Source organism: Dasypus novemcinctus, chromosome 9 (assembly GCF_030445035.2).
Source record: "Dasypus novemcinctus isolate mDasNov1 chromosome 9, mDasNov1.1.hap2, whole genome shotgun sequence".
Lineage (NCBI taxonomy): Eukaryota > Metazoa > Chordata > Mammalia > Cingulata > Dasypodidae > Dasypus > Dasypus novemcinctus.
The window spans coordinates 98,401,239-98,426,116 of NC_080681.1; the positions used below are offsets into that span (position 1 = coordinate 98,401,239).

Sequence of the window (24,878 nt, forward strand, 5' to 3'; positions counted from 1 at the left end):
CAGCATCTGGCCCCTGCCTGCCTCTGTGACCACACACTTTCACCTCCCTAAACCCTGAAAGTGCCTTCCCCCAGAAGTCCTCCTCCTTGGCTCAGCAGACGGCCTCTTCCTTTATGGGTCTCAGCCGCTTTGCTGCTGCTTACCCACACTCACCGCACCATGCCGTCCTTCTCACGGGGTCCTCTCCCTGGACAGGAAGCCTTCCAGGGCAGGGGCCCGCGGGAGCCCGCTCCGGGCCCCAGAGACAGGCACGGGGTGGATGAGGTGAATGGGAGAACGGGAGCCCAGGTTCTGTGTGGAGCGTCTCCGAGTGGGCTCGTGGGGAGAGGCAGATGTCCCAGGGCCAGGGACGGGGGTGGGGTGGGGGACGCGGTCCGGGAGGCAGGGCGCGCGCTCAGGCCGGGCGGGACGCAGGCCTGGGCCTTGGCGGTGGCTGTGGAAAGAGGAGGGTGGAGGCCCCGCCCCGCCGCGCCCCTCCCGCCGCCCGGGCCCCCCCCCTGCCCGGCTGCCCGCCCACTCCGGCAAACCGCGAGGGGCGGCCGGCAGAGCGACGCGGAGCCCCGCCGGCGCGGACCCCGACGCCGCCCGCCGGGCCGCCAACGCCCTCTCCCCGGGGCCCCGTGCCTCTTCGGTGCCGGCAGTTGACCGCCGGGAGCGGCGCGGCCGGCCGACCCTGCAGGTAAAGGCGGGGAGGCTGACAATGCGGCTCAGACTTGGGGGGCTCCGAGGGCAAGACCGGCCTACGCTTCCCCCAAGACTGCACCGGACAGTTGAGTATGTCTCAGACTCCCGGTGGGGACAGGATAGGGGACTCTGGTGGGGGGTCAGGGTTAGGAAGGGGGAGGCTATCTTGTTCCCTGAAACCCCTCCCCACCCACCCCCAGAGCTGCCTGGGTAGAATCCCAGGTAAAGCCCCCTCCCTTCCTCTCCCAGAAGCGGGGCCTCCAGCATCAGACAGCCTGGGGTCCAGACATGTGACTCTGGACGTGCCACTTCACCTCTGCAGCTTGCTTCCATCTGTAAAATGGGCATAGCATAGCCTCCTTTGGGGGTGGGAAAGGAGAGTGAGTGGAGGGCCCCCTCCAGGCCTCTGCTCCCACCCTCTCCTCTGTCCTCATCTCTGCCATGTTAGGTGTGCTGGCCCCCTCCCAGGTCCCCGCTTTCTGCCTCTGCACCCAACCAAGTCCCTCCTGTTCTAGGTTCCCTGGCATTCCCCACCCCAAGTTCAGCACCTCCCCTCAGCTCCAGACAGTCTTGCAGGCAGTGGGGGGCTGTTGCCTGGGGTCCCAGGGCTGCAGAGCAGCCTCCCTGGTGTCCCTGTCCTGGGGCTGGGGACACACGGGCCTGAGGAGTCCCCCAGGTGGGGAAGTGCTGTTCAGCCAGAGGCACTGGGAAGCTGAGTTTGCCTAGTGAGTGTGTGTACCTCTGTGAGCCTGTCAGTGTGTGTGGGTGGAATTTGAGGGAGAGACAATGAGTGTCCGCAGGAGGCTATTAGTGTGTCAGTCAGTGTGGGTCTGTGTGAGAGGTCAGTGTGTGAGAACATGCTAGCGTCCTGACATACAGATGCCACTGACTTCCCTCAGGGCAACCAGAAATCTGTCCTCCTGTCTGATCTTTGTGCTTCATGCTAAGGCCTGTGCCCTTGTTGGGTGGCACAGATGCGTCCCCTCCCAGTGCTCTTAGCAAAGGTGGCTGCCCAGGAGCCACAGTGGGCATTTGAAAGGTCTGGGGGCTATAAGGCTGGGATGGCTGGAGCGTTAGGCTAAGCTAAGATAGGGAACCGAGCTAACAGGCCTGACCCTCACTGTCCTGAGTGAGTGGGGGCCCTCGGGGGACCTGCTCTAGAGGCCAGGGGAGGAGCTGGGGGTCTGGGAGAGGCACCATGGGGTGTGGTCTCGGTCAGGGCATAGATGCCCCCACTGGCTTCCCGCTGGGCTGGTGAACACTGACAGATACTTGGACACACTGTCACCCCAAAGCAGTGATGAGGACAAACCCACAGACACACACAGTCACACACAGCTGTTCTCAGTCCCACTGACAGTCACACGCAATCCCACACTGACTCAAACATTCATTAGGCACATGCAAACATACTCCTGTACTGCAACACATGCCACCACAAAGGATGAAACAGTGACAGAGCCACCTCCCCCCAACTCCTCCCGACACATGGAGTGTGAATATGTCCCAGCCAGACATACGCAGACGGGACAACACGCACACACTCACACCACACTCAGACACACTCACCAAGGTCTGACTCCTATTTCACTTTGCCCACAGCAGTGAAAACGAGTGTTTCTGCTCTTTGGCTCAGGAAAAGGGGAAAGGAAAAATGGAAGTGAGTATGTCTGCTAGCAAGAGGGAGGGGGAAGATACCAAACAGGGCTGTCAGCCTGAGCCCCTTTGGCCTCAGCCAGACAAAAGGTTGGCAGAGCCCTGGCATCTGTGCCTTGCTGCCCCCCACCCCCTCCACTCCTAGCCCCTCACTGTCAGGCATGGGGCTCTCCTTGTAAGAAAGTGGGGCTTCAGATGAGCTGTTCCTACCTGGGCCTGAAGCATTTACAGAGTTGGGGTGGAAGAACCAGAGGGGCACAGCAGCCTTTCATACGGGGCACAGCTGTGGTCTCAGGGTGCCCTTCAAGGCACACGGGGGGTTACCATGCCAGCCAGAGTGGGTGGGGGGGGCGGGCAATCAGAGGCAACAGCATGGAGCAGGCAACTTTGGCTATGGCTTTCAAGGAGAATTTTGACAGGTGCAGGTGGTGGAAAGGGTGACTGAGAGGGTTTTCCAGCCAGGGGGAGCAGCAGCACAGGGGGTATGGTGGTGGGGAGCGCAGAGTTCTTTCAGGGGACACTGAGGACTAGGCTACTATTAGATCACACAGCAGGGGGAGGGAGGGACTCAAAACTTTCAGGCCAGATTTCCCAGGACCTTGTCCACTGCCTTAGAATGTTATCCTCTAGATGAAGGGAGCCAGAGAAGGGGTGTGAGCTGGGGGCAGTGCAATCTGGGAATCAATCTAATTGCTTTGGGGGCTGGGGGCTGAGGGGGGATCTTGGAGGTAGCGAGCCCAGTGAGGAGGCTGGGCAGAGTTTGAGGAGGAAGGTGGTTGTCATGGGGATGAGAAGAAGGAATGGTGGAGAGGTGGGGTGAAGGAGAGTAAGGGGAGAAACTGGGCAGGCTCAGGGACTGATTGCCTATGGGGGTGAGGGGAGGGTGGGTCTGGGGACCTTGTACTGGGTGGCTGTGGCCTGTCCCCAAAGGAGGCAGGTGAAGGGGAGATGTGGGTTTGGACCCTGGGGTCTGATACACTGAGGCGGCTGGGAGCTGGGTCTTGAGTGTGACCATGAGTTGGGGGTAGTGTCTGCGGGGCCTGCGGGGTGGTTACTTCTCATGTACAGAAGCCCAGGTGGGTGTGTCAGGCCCCACATGCACATGTGTGCCCAGATGTCAGCCATGGAAGCCCGGCTTCCAGAAGGGAGTTCCAGGCCTGCTTCTGTCCCTTGGACATTTCCACTGTGGGTGGGGCATGGACCTCCAACCTAGAGTGGAGGCAGCAGGTGCAGTGAGGGGAAGCATGGGCTTGGGAGTCAGACAGATCTGAGTTCCTTTCCATGTGACCCTGCATAAGGGTTGTCCTGTTGTTTCCTCATCTGTAAGAAGGGAATGATGACACCTGCCTCTGGGGTAGTTTGGTAGCATATAGGCGAGGAGTAGCCCCAGGTTGCACACATGTTCGGGCTGTAACACCGAGAACTCTCACCCGGACTCCTGATTCCTGCTCCTCCCGCTGTTCTGATTGGACTCTGGGAGAAGACTGGGGAGGACCTGGCCCTGCATCCATTTAGATTCTTGAGTATTTTTGAATTGGGGAGTGACTCTCCCCATGTAGCCTGCGTGGGCTGGAATTCCTGGCTCTTGGAGGGCAGAAGTGGGGCCCAAGTGTGGGTATAGGGCTTAGCACCTCACCCCAGCCTGTGAGGAGAGCTGGCCAGCACAGCCGGCCCATCTTATGCATGGGGTTACGGAGGCTCAGTGGCAGAGGTGAGAACAGGACTCAGCTCAGAGCCCCCTTCCTCCCAGAGGCTGCCCTCTCTGGTGGGGTCCACCAGGGACCCGGAGTGGAGGGAACCTCAGCACCTGAGGTTATCTGATTTCAATCCCTCTTTCTGTTCTCTTGGAGGAGGGGTAACTGGGCACCTGCTGTGCTTTAGTCCCTATGTTTGCGTGTCTCGTGGCTCCTGTAACAGTGCTGCAAGGCAGAAGTTAGTAGCCACTTTAACAGAGGGGCAAATGGAGGCTGGGAGAGGTCAGTAACCTGCCCAAGTGTCACCACTGCCGAGTGCCAGGTGGGACTCCCTCCGAGGTCTGCGTGAGTGCACAGCTCGTGCTCTCCCCACTGACCTCCTGGGCACTTCTTTCTCCCAGGCTTTTGGTCTTGGTTTGGGTGAAAGGAATGAAAACTTCATTGAGTGCCCACAATGTGCCAGGCATTTGTAAAGCATGAGGTGTGTTTTATTTTGGCAAGAGGGCAATGGGGACTAGCAGGCAAGAGATGGTCAGTCCCAGAGGGATCCCAGAACAGTGAGGGCTGGCGTGGTATCTTCTAGTACCTAAGAACCCACTATGGGTGGTGGGCCCTGCCAGGGAGCGTAGCTCCTGGGAGAAACAGTTCCTGAGCCTCTGGGTCCTAGTTTCTGGTCGCAGTTCTGCCCCTGGCTGCTGTGTGACTCAGGTGAGTCCTCCTTTGAGTATCCACAAGCCCATTCATAAGATGAGCCTGCAGGGTGGCCTGGCTTTCCCTCCAGGCTGTGGACAGGAGAAACCTGCACTGTGGGATAGAGCGCTCATTTCTCCTGCGCTGAAAGACCCTGGGAGGCCGTGTCTTTTGTCTCCATCCCCATCCAGCGTCCACAGCCCTCTCTGTCCAGAAGTTCTTCCTTCCGTCTAGCCTCCCTCCCTCCCCCTGTAGCGGCTGCTTGCTGCCAAGCAGCTCTGCGTGGGCCCTCCAGGCCACGTTCCCTCTGACAGGGCGACTGCGGCTCAGCTCGTGGCAAACATTCTTTTCATAGTTCCCGGAGCACAGCAAAGCCTTCTGCTTAGCCAGGAATGCAGAGTCCCCTCCTGCAGCGGGCAGTGGGGACTGGGAGAGAGGGGGGAGCCTGTGGGGGTCAGGTAGGAGGGACTGAGGGGGAGTGGAGGTCCCCCATCCACACACACACACACATACACACACCATGCCTCAGCTCGGGGGAGCTGAGGGCTGGCCTCAGCTGCTCTGTACGTAGGCAGGTGGACTCTGGAATCATCCAGTGCTAGCCAGCTGGGTGAACTTGGGCAAGCGACTTTTCTTTGAGCCTCCATTTCTTCAGCAGTGAAATGGGGTCGTTGTTGGGGGCTGTTGGGACATATCATGGAGATGATAATTATAATGATAATAGCAAATACTTCTTGAGTGTTCTAAGTCTATTACATGACACTAACTCATTTAATCCTCACCAACACCCTATGAAGTGGCAATTGTTCCCATTTTATTGGTGAAGAAGCTGAGGCACAAGCAGGCGAGGTCATGTGCAAGTAAGAGGAAGAGCTGGGGTACGAACACATGTACCATCAACCCTACATAATTTTTTTTTTTTTGAGGAGCTGGGGTTTAAACCTGGGACCTTGTTTGTGAGAAGCTGGTGCTCAACCACTGAGCCACGTAGGCTCCCCTGAACTGGTTTTTTCATTTGTTTGCTTATTGTTTTTTGTTTGTTTATTTGTTTGTTTCTTTTGTTTTTAGGAGGCACCAGGGACCAAACCTGGTACTTCCCATGTGAGAAGCAGGCGCTCAACCACTTGAGCCACATCTGCTTCCAACCCTACATGATTATTACAGCAAAACTCTCAGCCCAGGGCCTCTCCCTAGTAGAGGCTCAGAAAATGAGGACTCCTTCTCCCATGAGCCCTATCTCTGGCAGGAGCCATTTGTTCACCTCAAAGCTGTCAGCACCTTGGTTTGGAAACCTGGTCAACCTCCTTGGGAGCCCCGCAGTCCTCAGAAGCTTGGGGAGCAGGGGCAGGGCAGCTCACCCACATTTGGCCTGGGATTTAGCTGGCAGCAGGCTCTGTGCAAGGGGGAGATGTTGCCAGGCTGGGGACTCAGGGAAGGGATTAGGGAAGGTGGCTGGTGGTGGAGGCGAAGAACAGAGCTCCACTGAAGATGGCGCAGACACCATCCCGGCACCCCGACCCGTTCCTTTATTGTAGGCCTGAGGAGGCCTTAGTCAACTGGAGTGGGCGCCTGAGCCCTTGGCAGTAGCTACTCCCTCTGCAGTGTCTTGCAGTGCAGGTCGGGGAAAAGGAGGTGAAGGAAGCAGGACCCATTGCTGAGGTCTCCAGGAAGGGGTTTCCCCATCTTGGGGCTGGGCTGACCTGGGTTCAAATCCTGCCCCCTTCGCTTCCTAGCCCCATGACCTTGGATAATGGATGTCACCTCTATGGGCCTCAATGCTTCTCCTCAGTACAATGGGACCACAACCACAATTCCCACCTTACAAGATTATAGGAGGGTTTGACAAAATAATGCCTGGAACAGGCTGAGTACTATGTCTGGTACCTAAGCTTTGCTTTGGATTTAGAGCTTATTATTAAGGGCTGAATTGGGAGGAGAGGATGGGGAGCCGCCTTTAGTTTTAGGCTGGGCCCGGTTCTCTGATTTTTTAATTATATATCTATGTATAGATATATATGATCTTTATTATGGTAACATACACAACGTAACATTTCCTATTTTAACCACTTTCAAGTATACAATTCAGTGGTGTTAATTACTTTCACAATGTTGTGCTGCCATCACCACCATCCATTACCAAAAACTTTTCCATCACTCCAGACAGAAGCTCAGTACCCATTAAGCAGAAACTTCCCATTTCCCATCCCCACTTCCACCTCAGAGCCCTGCAATCTTCTTTCGTCTCTTTTAATTTGCATATTCATATAATAGTTGTCCCTTTGTATCTGGCTTATTTCAATTAGCATAGTGTTTTCAAGGTTTGTCCAGGTTGTAGCATGCATCAGAACTTCATTCCTTTTTATGGCTGAATGATATGCCATTGTACCCACAGAACCACACTTTGTTGAGCTAATCATCTCTTTATGGACACTTGGGTTGCTTCCACCTTTTAGTTATTGTGAATAATGCTGCTATGAACGTTAGTATGCAGATGAGTCCCTGCTTTCAATTCTTTTGAGTATATGCCTTATTTCACTTAACGTAATGTCTTCAAGCTTCATCCAGTTTGTAGCATGTATCTGATCCTTGGTATTTAAGGCATTTCTCAGTCTGAGCCCAGCCAGCCCTTCTCACCTTAAATCTGTCTAGTGAAGACGTTAAGAGTCCAGGCTCTGGAGCCAGCAGCTGCATTTCAAATTCAGGCCCTGTCCCTCATGAACTGTGTGGCCCAGGGCCAGTTTCTTAACTTCTCTGTCCCTTGGTTTCCCCATCTGTGGAAAGGGAAGATGAAGTGGATGCATCATTGGGTTGTTGTGAGGATTAAACGAGATAATCCATGCCAAGAGCCCAGACCAGTGCCTGGCACATAGTGAGTGCACAATAAATGTTAGCTATGATTACTTCATTTTGTTTATGTGTTGGTCTCCATCCCCTGATTGCGTTCAGGGCTTTCACTTCACGTCCTCACACATATAGTTCCCTCCACTTGGGCAGATTGCTCCTCCCCACCACCACCTGCTTCAATCCGTGTTCATCCTTCAAAGCCCTGATCCATCACGTCACTTTGCTTCCCTGAGCCTCATGGCGGGTGGAAGGGGCTAGGGCCAGAGAAGCTGGGGTTGAGCTGGGCTGTGAGGACCTCCTGCCTAGGCTCCATTCGCCAGGCTGGGGCCCCAGGAAGTGGCCTCATGTCCCATCCCCTGGGGTCTTGGTGCTCCGAGTGGCAGGGATGGAGGAAGGGCTCAGCTGAGTTGGGGAGAAGGCCTAGGAGCTGCTGGCTTCCGTATCTGGCTGCTTCTGTAGCGAGAGACACAGCTAGGATGTCAGAGTTTCCATGGGAGTGGGCAGAGACAAGCAAGCAGCTGGGGGAGAGAGTGACGCGGCCAGCAGGCCTCCCTGCCAGGTGGGCTGGCTGGGCGTCCCCTCCCTGTCCTCTCGGGAGTCACATCTGGGCCTGGACGACAGCCCCTGCTCCTCTGTGGACAGCTATGTGACTTGGTCTAGGGCTTGAGACATAACCCTGCCCATTCAGGGCCCTGGCATCATATCTGCTCTCAATAACCTTCCACAGCTCCCCATTGCCTTCCAGAGAAATCCAGGCATGGTATTCAAGACTCAGCACTATGTAGTCCCAGCCTTGTCAGCTCCTGCTTGACCTCCCCAACCCCATGGTGCTTCTGGCCTTTCCCGGTATCTGCCAAGCTACTTCCTATAGCCTGAAATTCCTTTTCTTACCTTGCCTACCTTTCAGACTTGTACTCAACAAGCTTCAAAGTCCCTTCCTCCGTGGAGCCTCCGAGGAAACAAGGTGGAGGCCGTGCTCCCTGCTCTCTACTCCCATAGCCCAGAGACCTTATCCAACTGAGTGATGGCCATTTGTCTGATGCTCCCAGCTCCTCCAGGGCAGCACAGAGCATGTGTCCCAGCTCAGCTTCCCCAGCAGGGACCATGGTTCATAGCAGGGGCCTCCCCAGCCCAGAGCCTGAATAGAAAAGGGCCATCTCCAATATGGACCTCTGTGCCCAGAGAGGCTTCCTCAGCCTGGCCCTAGGCTGGGAGGAGTTCCAGCAACCCAGGGCCAGGCACTCAGGGGGCATTGTATGTGGGCATGGAATGAATGGAGTTGGCCAAGTATGGGGCACACACCCTAGCTCCTGAGGGAAGGGAGATGGGCTGGGCCAGTGCTCCAGCCGGGGCTCCTGGGAAGAAGCCCGTGGCGCTGGGCTGGCTGTGGGTCGAGGCAGGAAGCCTCCTAAGCTTCTGGCATCTTCCTTATGGGTTTTCTCCTTTCTCCTCAGGCCCCGTCTCTTCTGGGATCTTCTGAGGCCCCTCCAACCTGAAAGGTAAGCTGTATTTGGGGGTATGTAGGGTTCCCCATAGCCCAGGCTGGCTGAGGCCCTTGCTTGCTCTCTTTAACCTTGCTCCTGCCACACCCAGGGCAGTCCCTTTTGCAAGTGACCTCAGCTCCCGCGGCCTGGGCTTTCAAACCCCGGCCCAACTCGGAAGCAGCTTTTTCTCATTTGTGAACTCTTTCGCCAGGGCTCCTTGGCGCGGCTGGTGTTTGCTTGGCCGGGCCTGGGCGCAGTGGCCTGGCGGCGCTCCCGCCGGGCCCCCTCCCTCCCCTGCCCTGCCCCTCCTGCCGCCACCACTGTGCGGGAAAGCCGGGAAAGCCGAGGAGGCCCAGGATTCTTGGCAGGCCTGGGGAGGCAGCAGTCGGCGGGTGGCGCTCCGGAAAAGGGCCGCAAATGTGAGCCAGAAGGATTGGCTGCCTGGCCTGGCCTGAGGCCTGAGAGTGACCGGGTCTGGGGGCCTCTGAGCCTCGGATGTCCACAGTGTTCAGGATGTTCTGTCCCCATCAGAAGTCCAAGGAGGAATGGCACCAGCCATGGCCCCCTGGTGGCCAGGCTGAGAATACATCGTGGCCCTGGCTTCTGCCCATTGGCAGGCCACTTCTGGCTCATCTGCCCCTGCCTTGCTGTCCTTACCTCCCTGGACACTTTGTTGCCCCGAGATGCTCCCCCTGGGGGAACGGTGGGGTGTCTAGAGGCTCAGAGATGGGCAGAGGCTGGGACCCTGGGGAGTGGACCAGGACGAGCCCTGGTGTCCTTGGGTGATTGGACCCAGTCACCTGTGAGGGAGATTCAGCCCAAGCCTCCTCTGGCCCTGAGCTGAGAAGGAGCGAGAAAGTGGCTTCTTGCTGCCGCAGGTTTGGCTAGAGCTAGAGCACACGGGCTACAAACTGTTGGGAGTCCGCCCTAGTCCAGGATGGGGCCTGGGTAGGGGGCAACAGTGGCAGGGAATGTTACAGGTGTTGTTCATGCAGTTGGGTGCCCAGGAGGTGGAGCTGTTCTGCCTGAGAGTGGCGAGGAGGCTCCTGGGAGGATGAGGTGCTGGAGCTGAGTCTTTAATGGGGAGAAAAGCAGAAAGAGAATCCAACTGTGCGGACCATGCAGGCACAGGCAAGCAGGCTGGTACAAGGAAGCAGTGAGAAGCTTGAGGTGTCTGGATCCTTGGGTGCCAGGGGTGCAGTAGGCTCCTCTCACTCCCTAAACATGGGTATTTTGCCCAAGGGTGAGTCTGTGCTCCTTGTCTAGGCTGTAGCACCCCCCACCAATGAACCCACTTTTTTTTTGAACCCACATTTTAATCCCCAGGCTTTTTCTCTCCCCCAAGTTCCAGATCCACAGGTCTGTGGCCCCTTAGACACCTCCCCTTAGAAGTCCTCTAGTCTTCTCTGCTCAGACTTTTGTTCTCTCTCAGCTTGGAATGTTGTACCGTCATCTACCCCTATGGATGCGTTGAACTCTGACCTGTCCTTCAGGCCTCCTTCCAGTGCTGCTTCCCCAAATTGAGGTCTTCTGTCGTCTGGGAGCCTCACAAGCAAGGGTGAGAGCTGTTGGCACCCTTGAGTGGAACTGAAGCGTGGTAGGGCAGACGAGGTGGGCAGGGGGCAGCTGTCCTGTCCAGCCAATAACCTGGTTGCTGAGGGGACTCTGCCCCAGCCTGACCACCCCCCTGCACCCCAGCTCTGAGATTCTAGGCAGCGCCTTGGCTTTGGAGCAATCCTGCGACCTGCAAATTTAAATCGGTGTGAGTTAGGGCTCATGGTGATCCAGCGGGATAGCGCACTCAGCTTACGGGCACTGGATCTCCGAGTCCCTGTGCAGACCTTGTGAGTCTGCTCAGGGGTCGTCCAGGAGGTCAGGGCATCCTGACTTTGTGTGAGCAGGTGTCGGCCATAAGTGCTGGTCTTCTGGAGGGTTCTGCCAAGAGACTAACAACCAGACCTTTATAGAGATTAGAACTCAAGCAGGGATCTAGGAAGAGGTCCTACGTGAGGACAGAGAAAGACAGAGAGCTGGGCCGACAGATGAGATGGGGATGCAAAAGTAGGAACAGAGAAACACACCAAGAGATGCTTGAAGAGTAGAGAGACACACACAAGCAGGCGAGGGCCTGGATTTGACAATGCAGAGCCATGGAGGAAGGGCTTTGCTGGGCTCCTCATCAGTCTCTTCCTTATCTATTCCCTCCATCCTAACTGGTCCACACCTACCAAGTATAAAGTGTGCTTCTTCCTATAGGAGGCCATGTGAAATCTAGAATGAATAACTTTGGAATTTATCCTGTCAGTACTAGGGAGCTACTGGAGAATCCAGAGCAAGAGAGGGCCATGGGTAGAAGCATGCTTTAGAGAAATCAGCGTCAGTGTCACCTGGGAGCTTGTTAGAAATCAGATGTTGGACCTTATCCCACCCCACTGGATCAGCACTTGTGGGGTGGGGCCCAGGAGCCTGTGTTTTAATAAGCCCTCCAGATGACTCTGAGGCAGACGGAAGTTTAAGAAGCATGGTTGGAGTGTATATGGGATGCACTGAGGGAAACAGAGAAGCTGGGGACTGGGGGAGACTTGTTAAGAGACTGTTCCAATATCCCAGGGGAAGATTTGGTCATTTAATTTATTTAGCAAATCTTTACTGAGTGACTGGGATGTGACAGGCACTGGACTCTGTTGGGAGAGAACAAGATCTGTATTAAACGGGCCGTGAGGAAGGAGATGAAGGAGCAATTGTGAGAAATATAGAGGAGACAGATTTCACAGGGTTGGGTTGGGGCTTTGAGGAGAAAGGAAGTAGGGCTGCCATCTGCAGTTGTGTAGGCTGGTTCCTGCACAAGGGCACCCAGGAAAAGCAGTGAGTAGGGACTGAGTCTGCTGGAAGGAGGGCTGGCATTTTCTAACTGCAGCAAGGCTCCCTCTGGGTTAGATTCCTCCCTGCCCTGTAAGGAAGGAAGTCTAGACCTCTGGCCTGGTCACCTGGGGGAGCTGGGCGTCTGGAGGTGGGGGGAGGAGTAGGTAGTGAGGAAGATGATAATGAGAGCAGTTCGAGTGGAGGTATCTGAGGGACAGTCAGGGGGAGTCCTTGGTGATGGCGCCGTGGAAGCTGGTGAGAGCTAGGAACCATGGGAAAACATCCAGAGAGGAGAGGTGAAGTCTGAGCCAGTTGCTTGGGGCAAGCCTGGGTTTGCAGGGTGGGTAGAGGAAGGGAGCAGAGAAGAATCGGAAGAAGGAGAGCAAGGTCACAAGGTGAGGTTCAGTGCCAGGGAGAAGGAGCCACCCAAGTGAGTGGTGGGGAGGGAGGAGCAAGTGGGAGGTGGGAGTAGTTCTTTCTAGAGGTTGCCTGAGAAGGGATTGGAGGGAGATGGGGGTGGTGCTGGGGAAGGGGTTGTTGGGTTTGTGTGGACACGTGGATGGGGGAGAGAGAGGGGGTATCAGCAGTGTGAGCCCCCCGCCCCCAGGAAGGGATGTGGAGGGGAAGGCCTGGGCCTTGGGGAAGCAGGACCCCCTTCAGGGAAGGGGAATGGGAGAGGGTTCTCCGATTTCCAGGAGTGGGAGAGAGGTGGGGAGCATGGGGGCTCAGGAACCCTGGAAGAGCCTGAAGCAGCTGGACAATGGGAGCTGGGCCTCGGACTCGGTAGACAAGGAGGGTAGCGCCTTCAGATCCACAGCTTGGAGCTGGGGAAGGCTTGGTCCTAGTCCTGAGCAGGCTGTGTGCTCCCTGTCCCTTAGGCAGCAAGTCACCTGAGTTTTCTTGTTTTTCCCCCACCTGAGTTTTTGAAGCAATAGAAGGGAAGATGTTGCTCTGCAGCAGGAGGGATTGCAGTTAGACTGAAGGGAGGACTTCCTGGCCATCAGGGATGCAGGACTGGGCAGCCTACCTGGAGGGCTGGTGGCTCAGATCATCTCAGCTGATCCTTTTACAGATGAGGACACTGAGGTTCATAGAGGTTAAGTTACTTGCCCAAGATCACACAGCTGATAAGAGCCCCGGGACTGCCTGGACCTAGAAGGGCTGTAGGGCCCCTCAGGGCTGGGCCACCCCTAGGGAGAGCCTACACAAGAATTGTTGCTCACCCGTAGAGATGAGGTGACAGAGAAATGGAGAGAGAGAAATGGAGTCAGGGCAAAAGACCTGGGGAAGAGCAGAGAGCAAGGCTGGGTGAATGGGAGACAGGAGGCCCTGGGCGAGCAAGCGGGGCAGCCGGATCCCGCAGAAATGTCTCCACAACAGGAAGCGTCTCATAGCATACCTGTGGTTTGGCAAGGCCCCGGGGCTGCCCAAGCGCGCCCATTGCTCCCTCAGCTGCCGCGCCGCGTCTGGGGTGGGGGGCTTGGAGCAGCAGGAGCCTGCGCTGGGCCGTGCTCCACCCACCCACTCTGGAGGGGGGCTGCGGGGCCTCTTTGCCCAAGTCTGGGCTGCCTGGGCCACACCAGCCACACCCCTGCAGGGCCCGGTGGGCTGGGGCTCAGACGCCCTCCTTTCGGCCCAGGCCTCCCTTTTGCTCTGGACCTCTAATTGCTCGTCCATGAAGTGGGGTGGGGAGTGGGCCGGTCTTTAAGTTGCCCCCTATGCTAGCCCCCTGGGTTGGACCCTTGAGAGGGGGCTGCTGGGAAGGGGCCACTGCCGGCTGGTGCCCCTTGCCCTCCCCTCTGCCAAGGCCATGGGTGGGGTCCACCTCCACCCCACTCTTCCTCTTCCTGTTGGTCCCCCACCATGGTGGCCTGAAGGCTCTGGGCGCTACCCACTCTCCACCGGCCTCCTTGGCCTCCCCAGGAGGAGGCCCAGTCTGCCACAGAAACACTGACTTGGACGAAATGCTGTTTTACAGGGATTTGTTGAAAAAGGGGGAGAAATCCCCGTTAAGGACTTGCAGCTGTCCAAACACAGCGTCTACCCCGCTGCCGCCACGGCGCAATCCCCTGAATCAGCGTCTCCTGTGTGTGTCCCACCTTGCCGCTGCCAGCCCTGCCCCCTCCCAGCTACCTTGGCTCCTGCCTCCGCTTCCCAGGAGGTCGCCAGAGAGGGTGATGGGCCCCCTTGCTTGGCTTAGGGGCAGCTCTCGGCCACTATTCCCCATGGGGACAGCAAGGAGCAAACGACTGGATGGTTCTGTTTGCACCTCTATTGCTAAAGTTCTTCTTTGATTGGGACCATGCGAATGCCCCATCTCTTTCCATTCCAGCCTAGGAGAGCCCCTCTGGGTCTGGGCAAGGGGCACTCTGAGGGGTCCAACCTGCGCCTGCACAAAGTCTGAGGAAGGGACTGTTGGTTTGTTCTTTGAATTTGACCGTGAGTTCATCGGACACTTACAAAGCATCATTGTGTGCCAGCCAGGGGCTGAGCTGGGCATGGAGTGGGGGGTGTGGCAGGTAGGGTAGGAGACCTACTGGGAGAAATAAGAGCTATGATGGGGATCCTCAGGCACCAGAGAGCCGGAGGCAGGCATCCTGTAGGCTGCCCGGATGCCTAAGCAAAGTAAGAATTAGCCAGGTGGAGAAGCAGTAGAGGCAGCAGAATGTGGGAAGGCCTCAGGGATCCACAGGGAGCCTGGGAGGGGTGGGGGGAGGAAAGGGGCGACACTGAAAAGGGAGGCAGGCAGGCATGAGGCTCAGAGGCATCCAGGCGCCCTTGGCTCTGAGGAGGGTCGGGGGAGGGCCAGCCTGTCCCCCGGGGCTCCTTACACAACTCTAGGGGCGTCACTTCTTTTTGCAGCCTCTCGACAGGCCCAGCACACCGCTTTGCACTGCCAATTGCTCACGTCCACACACCCCCACCTCTGCCTGGACTGGCACATACCAGCTTCCCCTCTAACTGGGAGCTGGAGGAATCCTTCCATCTTCAAACCCACAGGCAGCTTGGAGCAGGGAGACTTTCACAGTTGGTGCCTCTCTGTCTTGCTTTTGTGCATCCCCGTCCCCCCTCCCCCCCCTTCTCCCTCCTCCCACTCCTCCACCTGCCCAAGGCAGTTTGTCATCATGGCTACGAGTTCCGGCTCTTAACAGACCTCTGCTCAAATCCTGGCCCCACCACTCGGACCCCGTTCTTGTCCGCATGGTGTCACTCCTTGCTGAGTTCCCGTAGCACCTCTTTCCTAGGGATGTGGTGGGAGTTAAGTCACGTATTGAATGGAACGCATCTCCAAGGTTCCTGGCGGGTGGTCGGCACTCAGCAAGCATGAGAGCTGTTATCCTCATCCAGGCCCTTGTCACGCTCCCCCGACACCTGCTCTGGGACCCTGGTGTCAGGCCCCATCCCCAGCGTCCAGGGGGGACATACAGAGCAGGCTGGATGGGGTGACTCAGGGAGCCACAGGGGCGGGTCAGGTTGTTCCCGGAAGTAATAAGGGTCTGGAGACCCCGATCACCAAGAAGGGCGGGGTCCTGACTAGATGTGGGCTGCTCCCCCAGTCCTCCTCACCTCACATGGGCTCCCAGAGGGAAGGCACTCAGGCCTCCTCCGAGGCAGGGCTGTCCTGGGCGGTCCTGTGGCGGGTGGTGGGACCTTGGCCCGCCTAGACCAGCAGCCGCTGGCTCCCCTCCCTCCACTTGCTGCTGCCTGCTCAGCCTTCCTCACCTGCGCCCACCACTGTGCTCTCACCTTCTGGCTCTGTGCATGGGTGAGTACCCCAACCCCGACGGCCCCCAGCAGTTCAGGTGCCAGTGCAGGCCGCTGAGGAGAGGGGGGACGTGAGGGCGCAGACTGCCTGGGTCTCGCTCTGACCACGTGACCTCCCCCCAGGTTCCTGAGCTCTGAAACGGGTAATAGAAAGTCTGCTTCCCAGGGTTGTACGGGGATTAAACGTAAAACACTTAGGACAGAGCCTGGCAAAATACTCTATCGGCGTTCAGGCCGACGAGGCCCCGCCTTGTGGAGTCCTGGCCTCCATCCGCTTACAGACAAGGCAGGTGGCCTGGGTTGAGGGCAGGCTTTGGAGCAAGCCCTGACACTTCCGAGTCATCTGGCCTGGACAAGATTCTGACAGTCTGGGCTTCTGTTTCTACATCTATAAAATGTAGGATAATAACTGCACGAGCCTCAGGGGCTTGTGGAGAGGACTGAAGCCCTGAGCACGGGCCTGGCAGGCAGGAGCCCTGTAACTGGCAGATATTACTGTTATGCTGACGCTCAGGGAGGCTGTGACCCGATCACGGTAACAGCCGTTAGTTGGCGGAGCGGGGATTTGGACCTGGGAGCTGGGCTGGCAGCTCCTGGTACCTTCCCTGGAGCCCTGGGTTCATTCCTGCAAAGCTCCATCTAGTGCTGCCCCTGGGGGAGCTGTGAGCTGCAGCCCTGCCCTGCCCAGGTGTGCAGCCCCAGGTGTGCAGGACCACCCACCCCCACCCACTGCCAGGCACAGGTGCAGAGTCCTTAGTTGGGGTGAGGGGCGCTCAAAGCAGGAGTGCAAGGGGAAGTGGGACTTGCCTTGGATGTGAAAAATGCCAAAGAGTCCCTCATTCAAATGTTGTTTTTTTAACAAAAGAAATATTTATTTCTCCCCACCCCTCGTTGTTTGCACTTGCTGTATCTATTCATCTTCCTTGTTTCTTTAGGAGGCACTGGAACCGAACCTGGGACCTCCCGTTTGGGAGGGAGGCACCTAATTGCTTGAGTCACCTTTGCTCCGTTTTGTTGTATATCTCATTATGTTTTTCCTCCCCATGTCTCTTGTTGTGTTACCTTGTTGTGTCAACTTGCTGTACCTGCCCATCGTGCCCATTTGCTGTCTTCTTTAGGGGGCTCTGCGAACCTCTGCCCCCTGCTTGGTTGTGCCTCTCATTGTTTTTTCTTTTCGTGTCTCTTGTTGCGTCGTCTTGTTGTGTCAGCTTGCTGTGCCTGCCCGTCATCATGCCAGCTTGCTGACTTCTTTAGGAGGTACCAGGAACTGAACCAGGGGCCTCGCGTGTAGTCGGTGGGAGCTCGGTCGCTTGAGCCACATCTGCTTCCCCCTCATTCAGATGCTGGTGGGTGCCCACTAGGAGCCAGGTGTGTTACCTCTGACCTCGTGTCAGCCCAGAAAATCAGGTGCTCTTGTCACCCTCCCTGCCTTTTAAAAATATCATAGCTTTACTGAGATGAACTCACATACTGCTCAGTTGACCCATTTAAAGGATACAATGCGAAGGTTTCTGTTTTTTTTTAATTGCCCCATTTGGGTCCCCCCTTCCCCCTCACCTCCCCCTTCCCACATCCTGCTGTTCTTATTGTGTCATTTGCTGTGTGATCTTCTGCGTCTCTTTCTCTCTCTCTTTTTTTGTCTTCTTGTTTTCTCCTCTAGGAGTCACTGGGATTCTATCCTGGGGAACTCCGATGTGGAGAGAGGTTCCCTGTCACTTGTACCACCTCAGTTCCTGGATTCTGTTGCCTCTCACCTTGATTCTCCCCTTGGCCTCTCTCTGTTGTGTCGTCATCTTGCTGCGGGGCTCACCTGCAGGCCTGGCTCACCATGTGGGCACTCGGCTTGTTGCATGGGCACAGCTTTACCAGGAGGCCCCAGGGATCGAACCTGGGCCCTCCCTTATGGTAGATGAAAGCCCAGTCACTTGAGCCACATCCACTTCCCCAAAGGTTTTAATATATTCACAGAGTTGTGTAACCATCACCACAGTCAATTTGAGAATATCTTCATCACCCCAAAAAGAAACCCTTTTCTCCCCTACCCCAGTCCCTGGCAACTACTAATCTACTTTGTCTCTCTACAGATTTGCCTATTTTGGACATTTTATACAATGGAGTCATACCATATGTGGCCTTTTGTGTCAGGCTTTTTTCACTTAACATAATGTTTTCAAGGTTCATCTGTGTTGTAGCATGTCTTAGCCCTCCCTCCCTTTCTTTTTGTTTGCTGAATAATATTTCATGGTATGGCTCTACTGCCTTTTTTTTTTTAAGGAGGTACCAGGGATTGAACCCAGGACCTCATGTACTCGTATATGGAAAGCAGGCGCTCAACCACTGAGCTACACCTGTTTCCCTATACCACCTTTTAAAAATCCATTCATCTGTTGATGGACACATGGGTTGTTTCCACTTTTTGTCCATTTTGAGTAACGCTGCTATAAATACTGGTGTACATGTTTTTGTGTGCACATATAGATAAGGAAACTGAGGCTCCCAGAGTGGAAATCTCTTGCCCAAGCTCACCCAGCTTGTGAGTGGAGGACTCAGGCTGGCTCTGAATCCAGAGCCTGTGCTTTTCCTGCACCCAGGCCTTGTTCTCAGAGCCAGGCTAAACGCTGTGACAGGGAGAGGCCTGGGCCTCAAAGGAATAAGGGGCTGTCAGAAGGCTTCATAGGGAAAGGGGGGGACATTTTCCCTGGGCCTTGGAGGATGAAGAGGAGTTTGCCAGGTGGCAAAGAGGGGAAGAATATTGCAAAGAGAGAAAAAGCAGAAGCAAAAGCCCAGGACTGTGGGGCCTGGTGTCTGGAAGATGTAAAGAATTCTGTGATACTGGGGTGTGGAGTGCAGAGAAAGGGGTGGTGGGAGCAGTGGGTAATAGGGCTGGAGACACAGGCACAGACTGGATGATGAAGGTCTTGAATGCCATTGAGCGCCGTGGACTTGATTATGAAGGCAGCGGGGAGCCTGGGAGGACATCATTAGTGTGGAACCAGACCTAAGTCAGATCCCAGTTCTGCTTCCAAGTGACCTTTGCTTTAATTTTACCACCTGGGAAGAGGGGATGACAATAATAGTGCCTCATTAGGACGTTGTGAGGATCAAGTGATTTCATACAGCTAAAGAGTTGAGCCCGTGCCTGGCAGAGTTAGCCCGTGGTAGTGGGTGTTAGCACAGGGTTTTTCCCAGGGCGTTGCCAAGGTCAGCCTGGTGCTTTGGGAGGCGTGTCTGGATGCAGAGTGACTGGTGCGGGAAAACAGAGAGGAGGCTGTTGTCCAGGTGAGGTCAGGCCTGGGAGGTGGCTGCGGGGATGGAGAGCTGGGGGCAGGTTTGGGCAAAGGTGTGGACTCGGGGAATGGCTTGGGAATAATAACTACATTCTCGTCATCTCTTTGTGAGCCCCTGGGCCAGTTGCCAGGGCTGGCATGTGATGGGCCCGCTCTGTTCCTCCCTGCAGCACACGCCCAGACGCCATGCGGGGGGCTCCGACGCCCCTGTTCCCGCCACCGCCACCTCTGCTGCTGCTGCTGCTGCTGGGGAGCGGGCTGCGGGCGGCCAGTGGAGGCGGGGCCGGTGGGGGGGCGGGGTACGCCCCCGTGAAGCACGTGCAACCCATGCAGAAAGGACCTGTGGGACCGCCCTTCCGCGAGGGCAAGGGCCAGCACCTGGGTGAGCGCGTCCCCACCCACAGCACCTCAATTGATCCCGACCCCATCGGATCCCCGCCAGGCCCCTTAACACTTACACAACCCTCGATCCCACCAGAGATCTTCCCATTCCCTTTTCTTCCTTATGCTGGCCCAGGGCCTCCCACTCCCACAGTGCCTGGGATGGGGTGCAGCTGGTTGGCAGGGGTGGTCTTCAGATGGACGAGGAAGGTGGGAGGATGTTTGGGAGGTTGGGGGCTCTGCGCCTGCTGGCTCCAAGGCGAGCTGCTGCTGCCACCTGGTGGCCATTCCACCCCCTGCCTTGCAGCGCTGAGAGTCCCTTGCCTGCCCCGCTCAGGGGTAAGGCTTGGTCTGGGTAGGGCTGGTGCTAGAAGCCCTGGGTGAGGACACCTTGCGGGCCCCAAGATGGCCACAGGGACACCCCGACTCCATCTTCCATGAGGCGGGGAGGGGTGTGCAGGGGGGCGGACCAGGGGGTGGTCTTCATGAGCAGATAGAAACTTATCCTCTCCCTGGTATATAGCCCACAACTGGTGTCAGGGATTGGGTCCCTGTCCCCACTGCCCAGGCCCCTGACCCCTCCCTCCCCCTCCCCGCATCTCTCTCTCCCTCAGAAATGCCTCTGCCGCTGCTGCCGATGGACCTGAAAGGAGAGCCCGGACCCCCTGGGAAGCCTGGGCCTCGGGGCCCTCCTGGCCCTCCTGGCTTCCCAGGAAAACCAGGCACTGGAAAGCCGGGGCTGCACGGGCAGCCTGGCCCCGCCGGCCCCCCTGGCTTCTCTCGGATGGGCAAGGCTGGTCCCCCAGGGCTCCCAGGCAAAACTGGACCACCGGGGCAGCCAGGGCCTCAGGGGGAGCCAGGGATACGAGGGCACCAGGGCCTCCGGGGACCCCCAGGAACCCCTGGCCTCCCTGGGCCCTCAGGCATTGCTGTCCCTGGAAAACCAGGGCCCCAGGGAGTGCCAGGGCCCCCAGGATTCCGGGGGGAGCCGGGGACCCACGGGGAGCCTGGGCCCCCAGGTGATAGAGGCCTCAAGGGGGATAACGGAGTAGGCCAGCCAGGGCTGCCTGGGCCCCCAGGACAGGGGGGTGCTCCTGGACCCCCTGGCCTCCCGGGCCCAGCTGGCATGGGCAAACCAGGTCTGGATGGGCTTCCTGGGGCTCCTGGAGACAAGGGTGAATCTGGGGCTCCTGGAGTACCAGGCCCCAGTGGGGAGCCTGGGGCTGTGGGCCCAAGGGGGCCTCCTGGGGTGGGTGGTATGGGGGTGCCAGGGACAGCAGGGGTGCCAGGGCCACAGGGCCCAGCAGGGGCCAAAGGGGAGCCAGGGGCCCGGGGCACCCCTGGCCTAATAGGCCCCACTGGCTATGGGATGCCAGGACTGCCGGGCCCCAAGGGGGACAGGGGCCCGGCCGGGGTCCCAGGGCTTCTGGGGGACAGAGGCGAGCCAGGCGAGGATGGGGAGCCGGGGGAGCAGGGCCCTCAGGGCCTTGGGGGCCCTCCTGGACTTCCTGGGTCTGCAGGGCTCCCTGGCAGACGTGGGCCCCCTGGGCCAAAGGGGGAGACAGGGCCTGGAGGGGCCCCAGGAGTGCCCGGCATTCGGGGTGACCAGGGGCCCAGTGGCCTGGCTGGGAAGCCTGGGCTCCCAGGAGAGAGGGGGCTTCCTGGGGCCCACGGACCCCCTGGACCAACTGGTCCCAAGGGTGAGCCAGGTTTCGCGGGTCGTCCTGGGGGACCAGGAGTGGCGGGAGCTCTGGGGCAGAAGGGTGACTTGGGGCTCCCTGGGCAGCCTGGCCTGAGGGGCCCCTCAGGGATCCCGGGACTCCAAGGCCCAGCTGGGCCCATCGGACCCCAGGGTCTGCCAGGCCTGAAGGGTGAAACAGGCCTGCCAGGGCCCCCCGGAGAAGGGAAGGTGGGGGAACCTGGCCTGGCTGGACCCACAGGGCCTCCGGGGGTTCCCGGCTCCCCAGGACTCACAGGCCCCCCGGGGCCTCCAGGGCCTCCTGGCCCCCCTGGCGCCCCTGGGGCCTTTGATGAGACTGGAATTGCAGGCCTGCACCTGCCCAATGGCGGCGTGGAGGGCGCCGTGCTGGGCAAGGGGGGCAAGCCGCTGTTCGGGCTGGGCGAGCTGTCGGCCCACGCCACGCCCGCCTTCACCGCCGTGCTCACCTCGCCCTTTCCCGCCTCGGGCATGCCTGTTAAATTTGACCGGACCCTCTACAACGGCCACAGTGGCTACAACCCAGCCACCGGGATCTTCACCTGCCCTGTGGGCGGCGTCTACTACTTTGCGTACCACGTGCACGTTAAGGGCACCAACGTGTGGGTGGCCCTGTACAAGAACAACGTCCCAGCCACCTACACCTACGACGAATACAAGAAAGGCTACCTGGACCAGGCGTCGGGGGGCGCCGTGCTCCAGCTGAGGCCCAACGACCAGGTCTGGGTGCAGATGCCCTCAGACCAGGCCAATGGCCTCTACTCCACCGAGTACATCCACTCCTCCTTTTCAGGATTCTTGCTGTGCCCCACATAACCCATGGGTGCCCTGCTGCCCTGGCCTCCTTTTCTTTAGTGGTAGAGAGATTTTTCCGGTTACAGAGAACCTCCATTTAAAGGAAAAAACCAAAGGCTGAACACTGGCGGCTGTGGCCTTGGCCAGAGGAGGCTGACTGGCTTACTCTCTCCATGCAGGTTGAGATTATTTCTGGAAGAGGCTGGCCTGAGTTTTTCTCCCCGTCTCTCCCTCAAGTGTCTGGGCAGTGTTGGGATTGTGCCCCTGTTCCTGGCCTGCCTGGGTGGACACTCAGCTGCCCCAGTGGGAGTCGTGAGCTCCAGAAAGGACCAAGAAGGCTGCTGCTCCTCCAGTGTGGAGTTAGAGGGGCTGAGCTCCCCGACCTGCCCGGGGAGACAGCCCCCACCCGTTCCCTGTCCTTCCTGCTGGTCCCTGGGTGGCACCTGTTCAAGGACTGGGGCGTGGCCTCCCTCCCAGCTCTTGCTGGGGCGCTTCCAGCTCTCCTGGGACTTCTGGCATATGGTAGTGGGTTCCTTGGTGAGTTGCTTCCCTCCAGGGAAAAGGGAGAGGAGGGAAACCACCAAGATGGCCAGTGTAGGCACCCTGCCTAGCCTGGCGCCCAGCAGTGATGCTGTGGTGCAGGCCTGCCCAGGCATGTCGTGTGTGGCCGACTGCAGGCGCCTGGAAAGGGTCAACCCCCTTCAGCTGCTCCAGCTCCAGCCACAGGAAACGGTGTGAGGGGGAGGACCCAGGTCTGAGCGGAGAGCAGCTCCTCACACCCCTCTCCGCCTCCCGCCTCCCGTGCTGCCTCTGCTGGAGCTGGCTGTGGGATCACAAAGCCCCTAGGGACGGCCAGGGGCCAGAAAGCTCAAACTGAGAAGCGTTGGCGCCAGCCCTGGCTTGAGGCAGTTTCAATAATCGGGAAGGCTGACTGCGCCTCCCTCCTCCTCCTCACCTGCTGGGGGGTGGGCTGATTATGAGGGAAGTCCTCGTGGCCTCCCACCGACCCAAGTAGCCCCCAGCAGGATGCTGCCTGCTCGTGTGATGACAAGGCGCCTGCGAGCTGGGGGCTGGAGGATCCTGCCTGCCTGCCTGCCTTTCGGGAGCAAGAACCACCAGGTGGTGTGTGTGGGTGTGAGGGGGTTAAAGGGGGAGGAGGCTTCCTCTTCCACCCTCTGGTTCCAATTTCCTGTTCTCAGAAGGATTAGGGCCCAGGAGGCTTAAGGCTGAGAGGAAGGTGCCAGCGGAGCCCATTGGAATGAGCGGGCTCTGGATGTTTTTCCCGGATCACTGCCCCCTGCAGGAAAAAGGCAGGCGCCTCCCCCCGCCCCTCGGCCCAAGCTAAGCCGCTGAGAGCCGCGGGCGGCAGGTGGGCATGCTCGCCCAGGCAAGGACGGGCAGTTTCCCAGCGGCTCCAGCCCCTCCCTCAGCCCACCGAGCTGACCTTCTGTGTACCAAGGGTGCCCCTGGGTCATTCGGTGTGAGAGCTTGTTGACCTGCTGCAACTCTGGCCAACTCCAAACTGTCCATGCTGAAAACGGAGGGTGACTGCTGGCTTGTGACTCACTAAGCTGTGGTTCCCTCAGGCCCCTTGCCAGTGCTCCTCCCCTGCCCACAACTTCTCCCAACAAAGCTGGCTGACGGCTCACTTTAACTTTCAAAAGGAGAAATAAGAACCCAAAACTACTCAAGTGACTCTTCAAGGAGCAGTACTGGCTGGGAGTCTTGCCGTTTTTTACTCCCCAACACCCAAGAGAACTAGCTAAGGAAAGTCTCAAGCCATACCTGCTAAACCTCCTCTTCCCCGAGGTCAATGATACCCGAATCTGACGCGTTAGGGAGAAATCTGATTGGCAGAAATGGATCAGCTTCCAGTGGGAGACCAGGGAACTAGGGATGGTACCCAGGGAGCCAGAAAAACAGCTGTTTCACAGAGCTGCGCTTCTGCCAAGTCTTATTCCTGAAGCCTTTAGGGAGTGGTTGGCTGCTCTTAGGTGTTTAAGGGATTTTAGTTCCAGGTGCCCACTTTGACTAGCTTTGATAAATGACGTCAGGTTTTAATTATGAAACTATGTTACTATGTGCATTTTTTATAGTCTAATTAATTTTTAAGATTAAGGTTAAAATGTTTGCTGTTAGGAGCCGTTAGGAACTTCTAACTTGGAATAGGTAGCTCAGTGCTCTACATACCTATTTTGTGTCCTGTGTCAGGCAGATTCAGGAAAATGAACTTGGGAGTCAAAGAAATTGGGACTTCTTTTTGAAAAGAAAATCAGCAATATTGACTATATTGATACAACCTCAATAAAACCTTTATATAAAACAGCACTGGACTGAAAGTGATGTTGATGCAGAGGTATCTCCTGCCTTGGATTTCACAGGGCATCCAGGGGCCTCTCTGGGGGCTCAGACGGATGCCTGCTCTCCAGGAGTGTGCATTCCTTCCCAGCTCCCCAGCCCTGGGCTCTGTCAACACCGCATCAGAAATGCTCGATGCTCCTAAGCTGCCGAGGCGCTGCACCAACTAAATGCCAAGAGGCATTTTAAGGAACCAAAGGCAGGCGGAAGCTGGAGCTGGGGGAGATGGATCACGCTTCCCTGGAACATTCCTGCAAGCTCTCAGGGGTAGTGGAGCATGACAGCTGGCTCAGGAGCCCCAAGGCCAAGTTTCAACATCTGATACAAATTATGAATGAAATCATGAATCTTTGCTCCTGAAGGAGGGGCTAGTGCCAGGCCCAAAGTTGGAAGAGAGGGCTGGGGGAGCTGTCCTTGGCAGAAAGCACGCACCTGTTTCTCAGCCCACCAGGTTCAGAAACTTAGTGACAGTTGACCTGAAACAAAGTCCTGTGGTGCACCCCATCCTGGCCGAAAGTCGCCTGCCCGACAGTCCTGAAACCTCAGGTTGGCTGCAGAGATGTTTGCGCTTCTCTTCCACTAAGGCTGGCAAGGATGCTCAAAGATTATCCCTGTAGTTGAGGGGAGGTGTCCTTTCTTTCAGTTCTCCTTTTCTCAAGAA

General features: G+C 57.5%; 1 protein-coding gene across 2 annotated transcripts; it reads left to right on the forward strand.

Annotated features, from left to right (window-relative positions):
• The first annotated feature begins 560 nt into the window (after window positions 1–560).
• COL8A2 (collagen type VIII alpha 2 chain) lies at window positions 561–24,184 on the forward strand. 2 transcript variants are annotated; one of them, XM_023582730.2, is made up of 5 exons: window positions 561–679; window positions 9,023–9,067; window positions 10,485–10,610; window positions 19,137–19,348; window positions 19,962–24,184. In XM_023582730.2, the coding sequence occupies exons 4-5, from the start codon at window positions 19,153–19,155 to the stop codon at window positions 21,878–21,880; spliced, it is 2,115 nt and encodes a 704-aa protein (XP_023438498.2). In that variant the 5' UTR covers window positions 561–679; window positions 9,023–9,067; window positions 10,485–10,610; window positions 19,137–19,152; the 3' UTR covers window positions 21,881–24,184. The 2 variants fall into 2 exon arrangements, with proteins under 2 accessions (XP_023438498.2, XP_004472303.2); XM_004472246.4 differs by lacking the exon at window positions 10,485–10,610.
• Window positions 24,185–24,878: the final 694 nt, after the last annotated feature.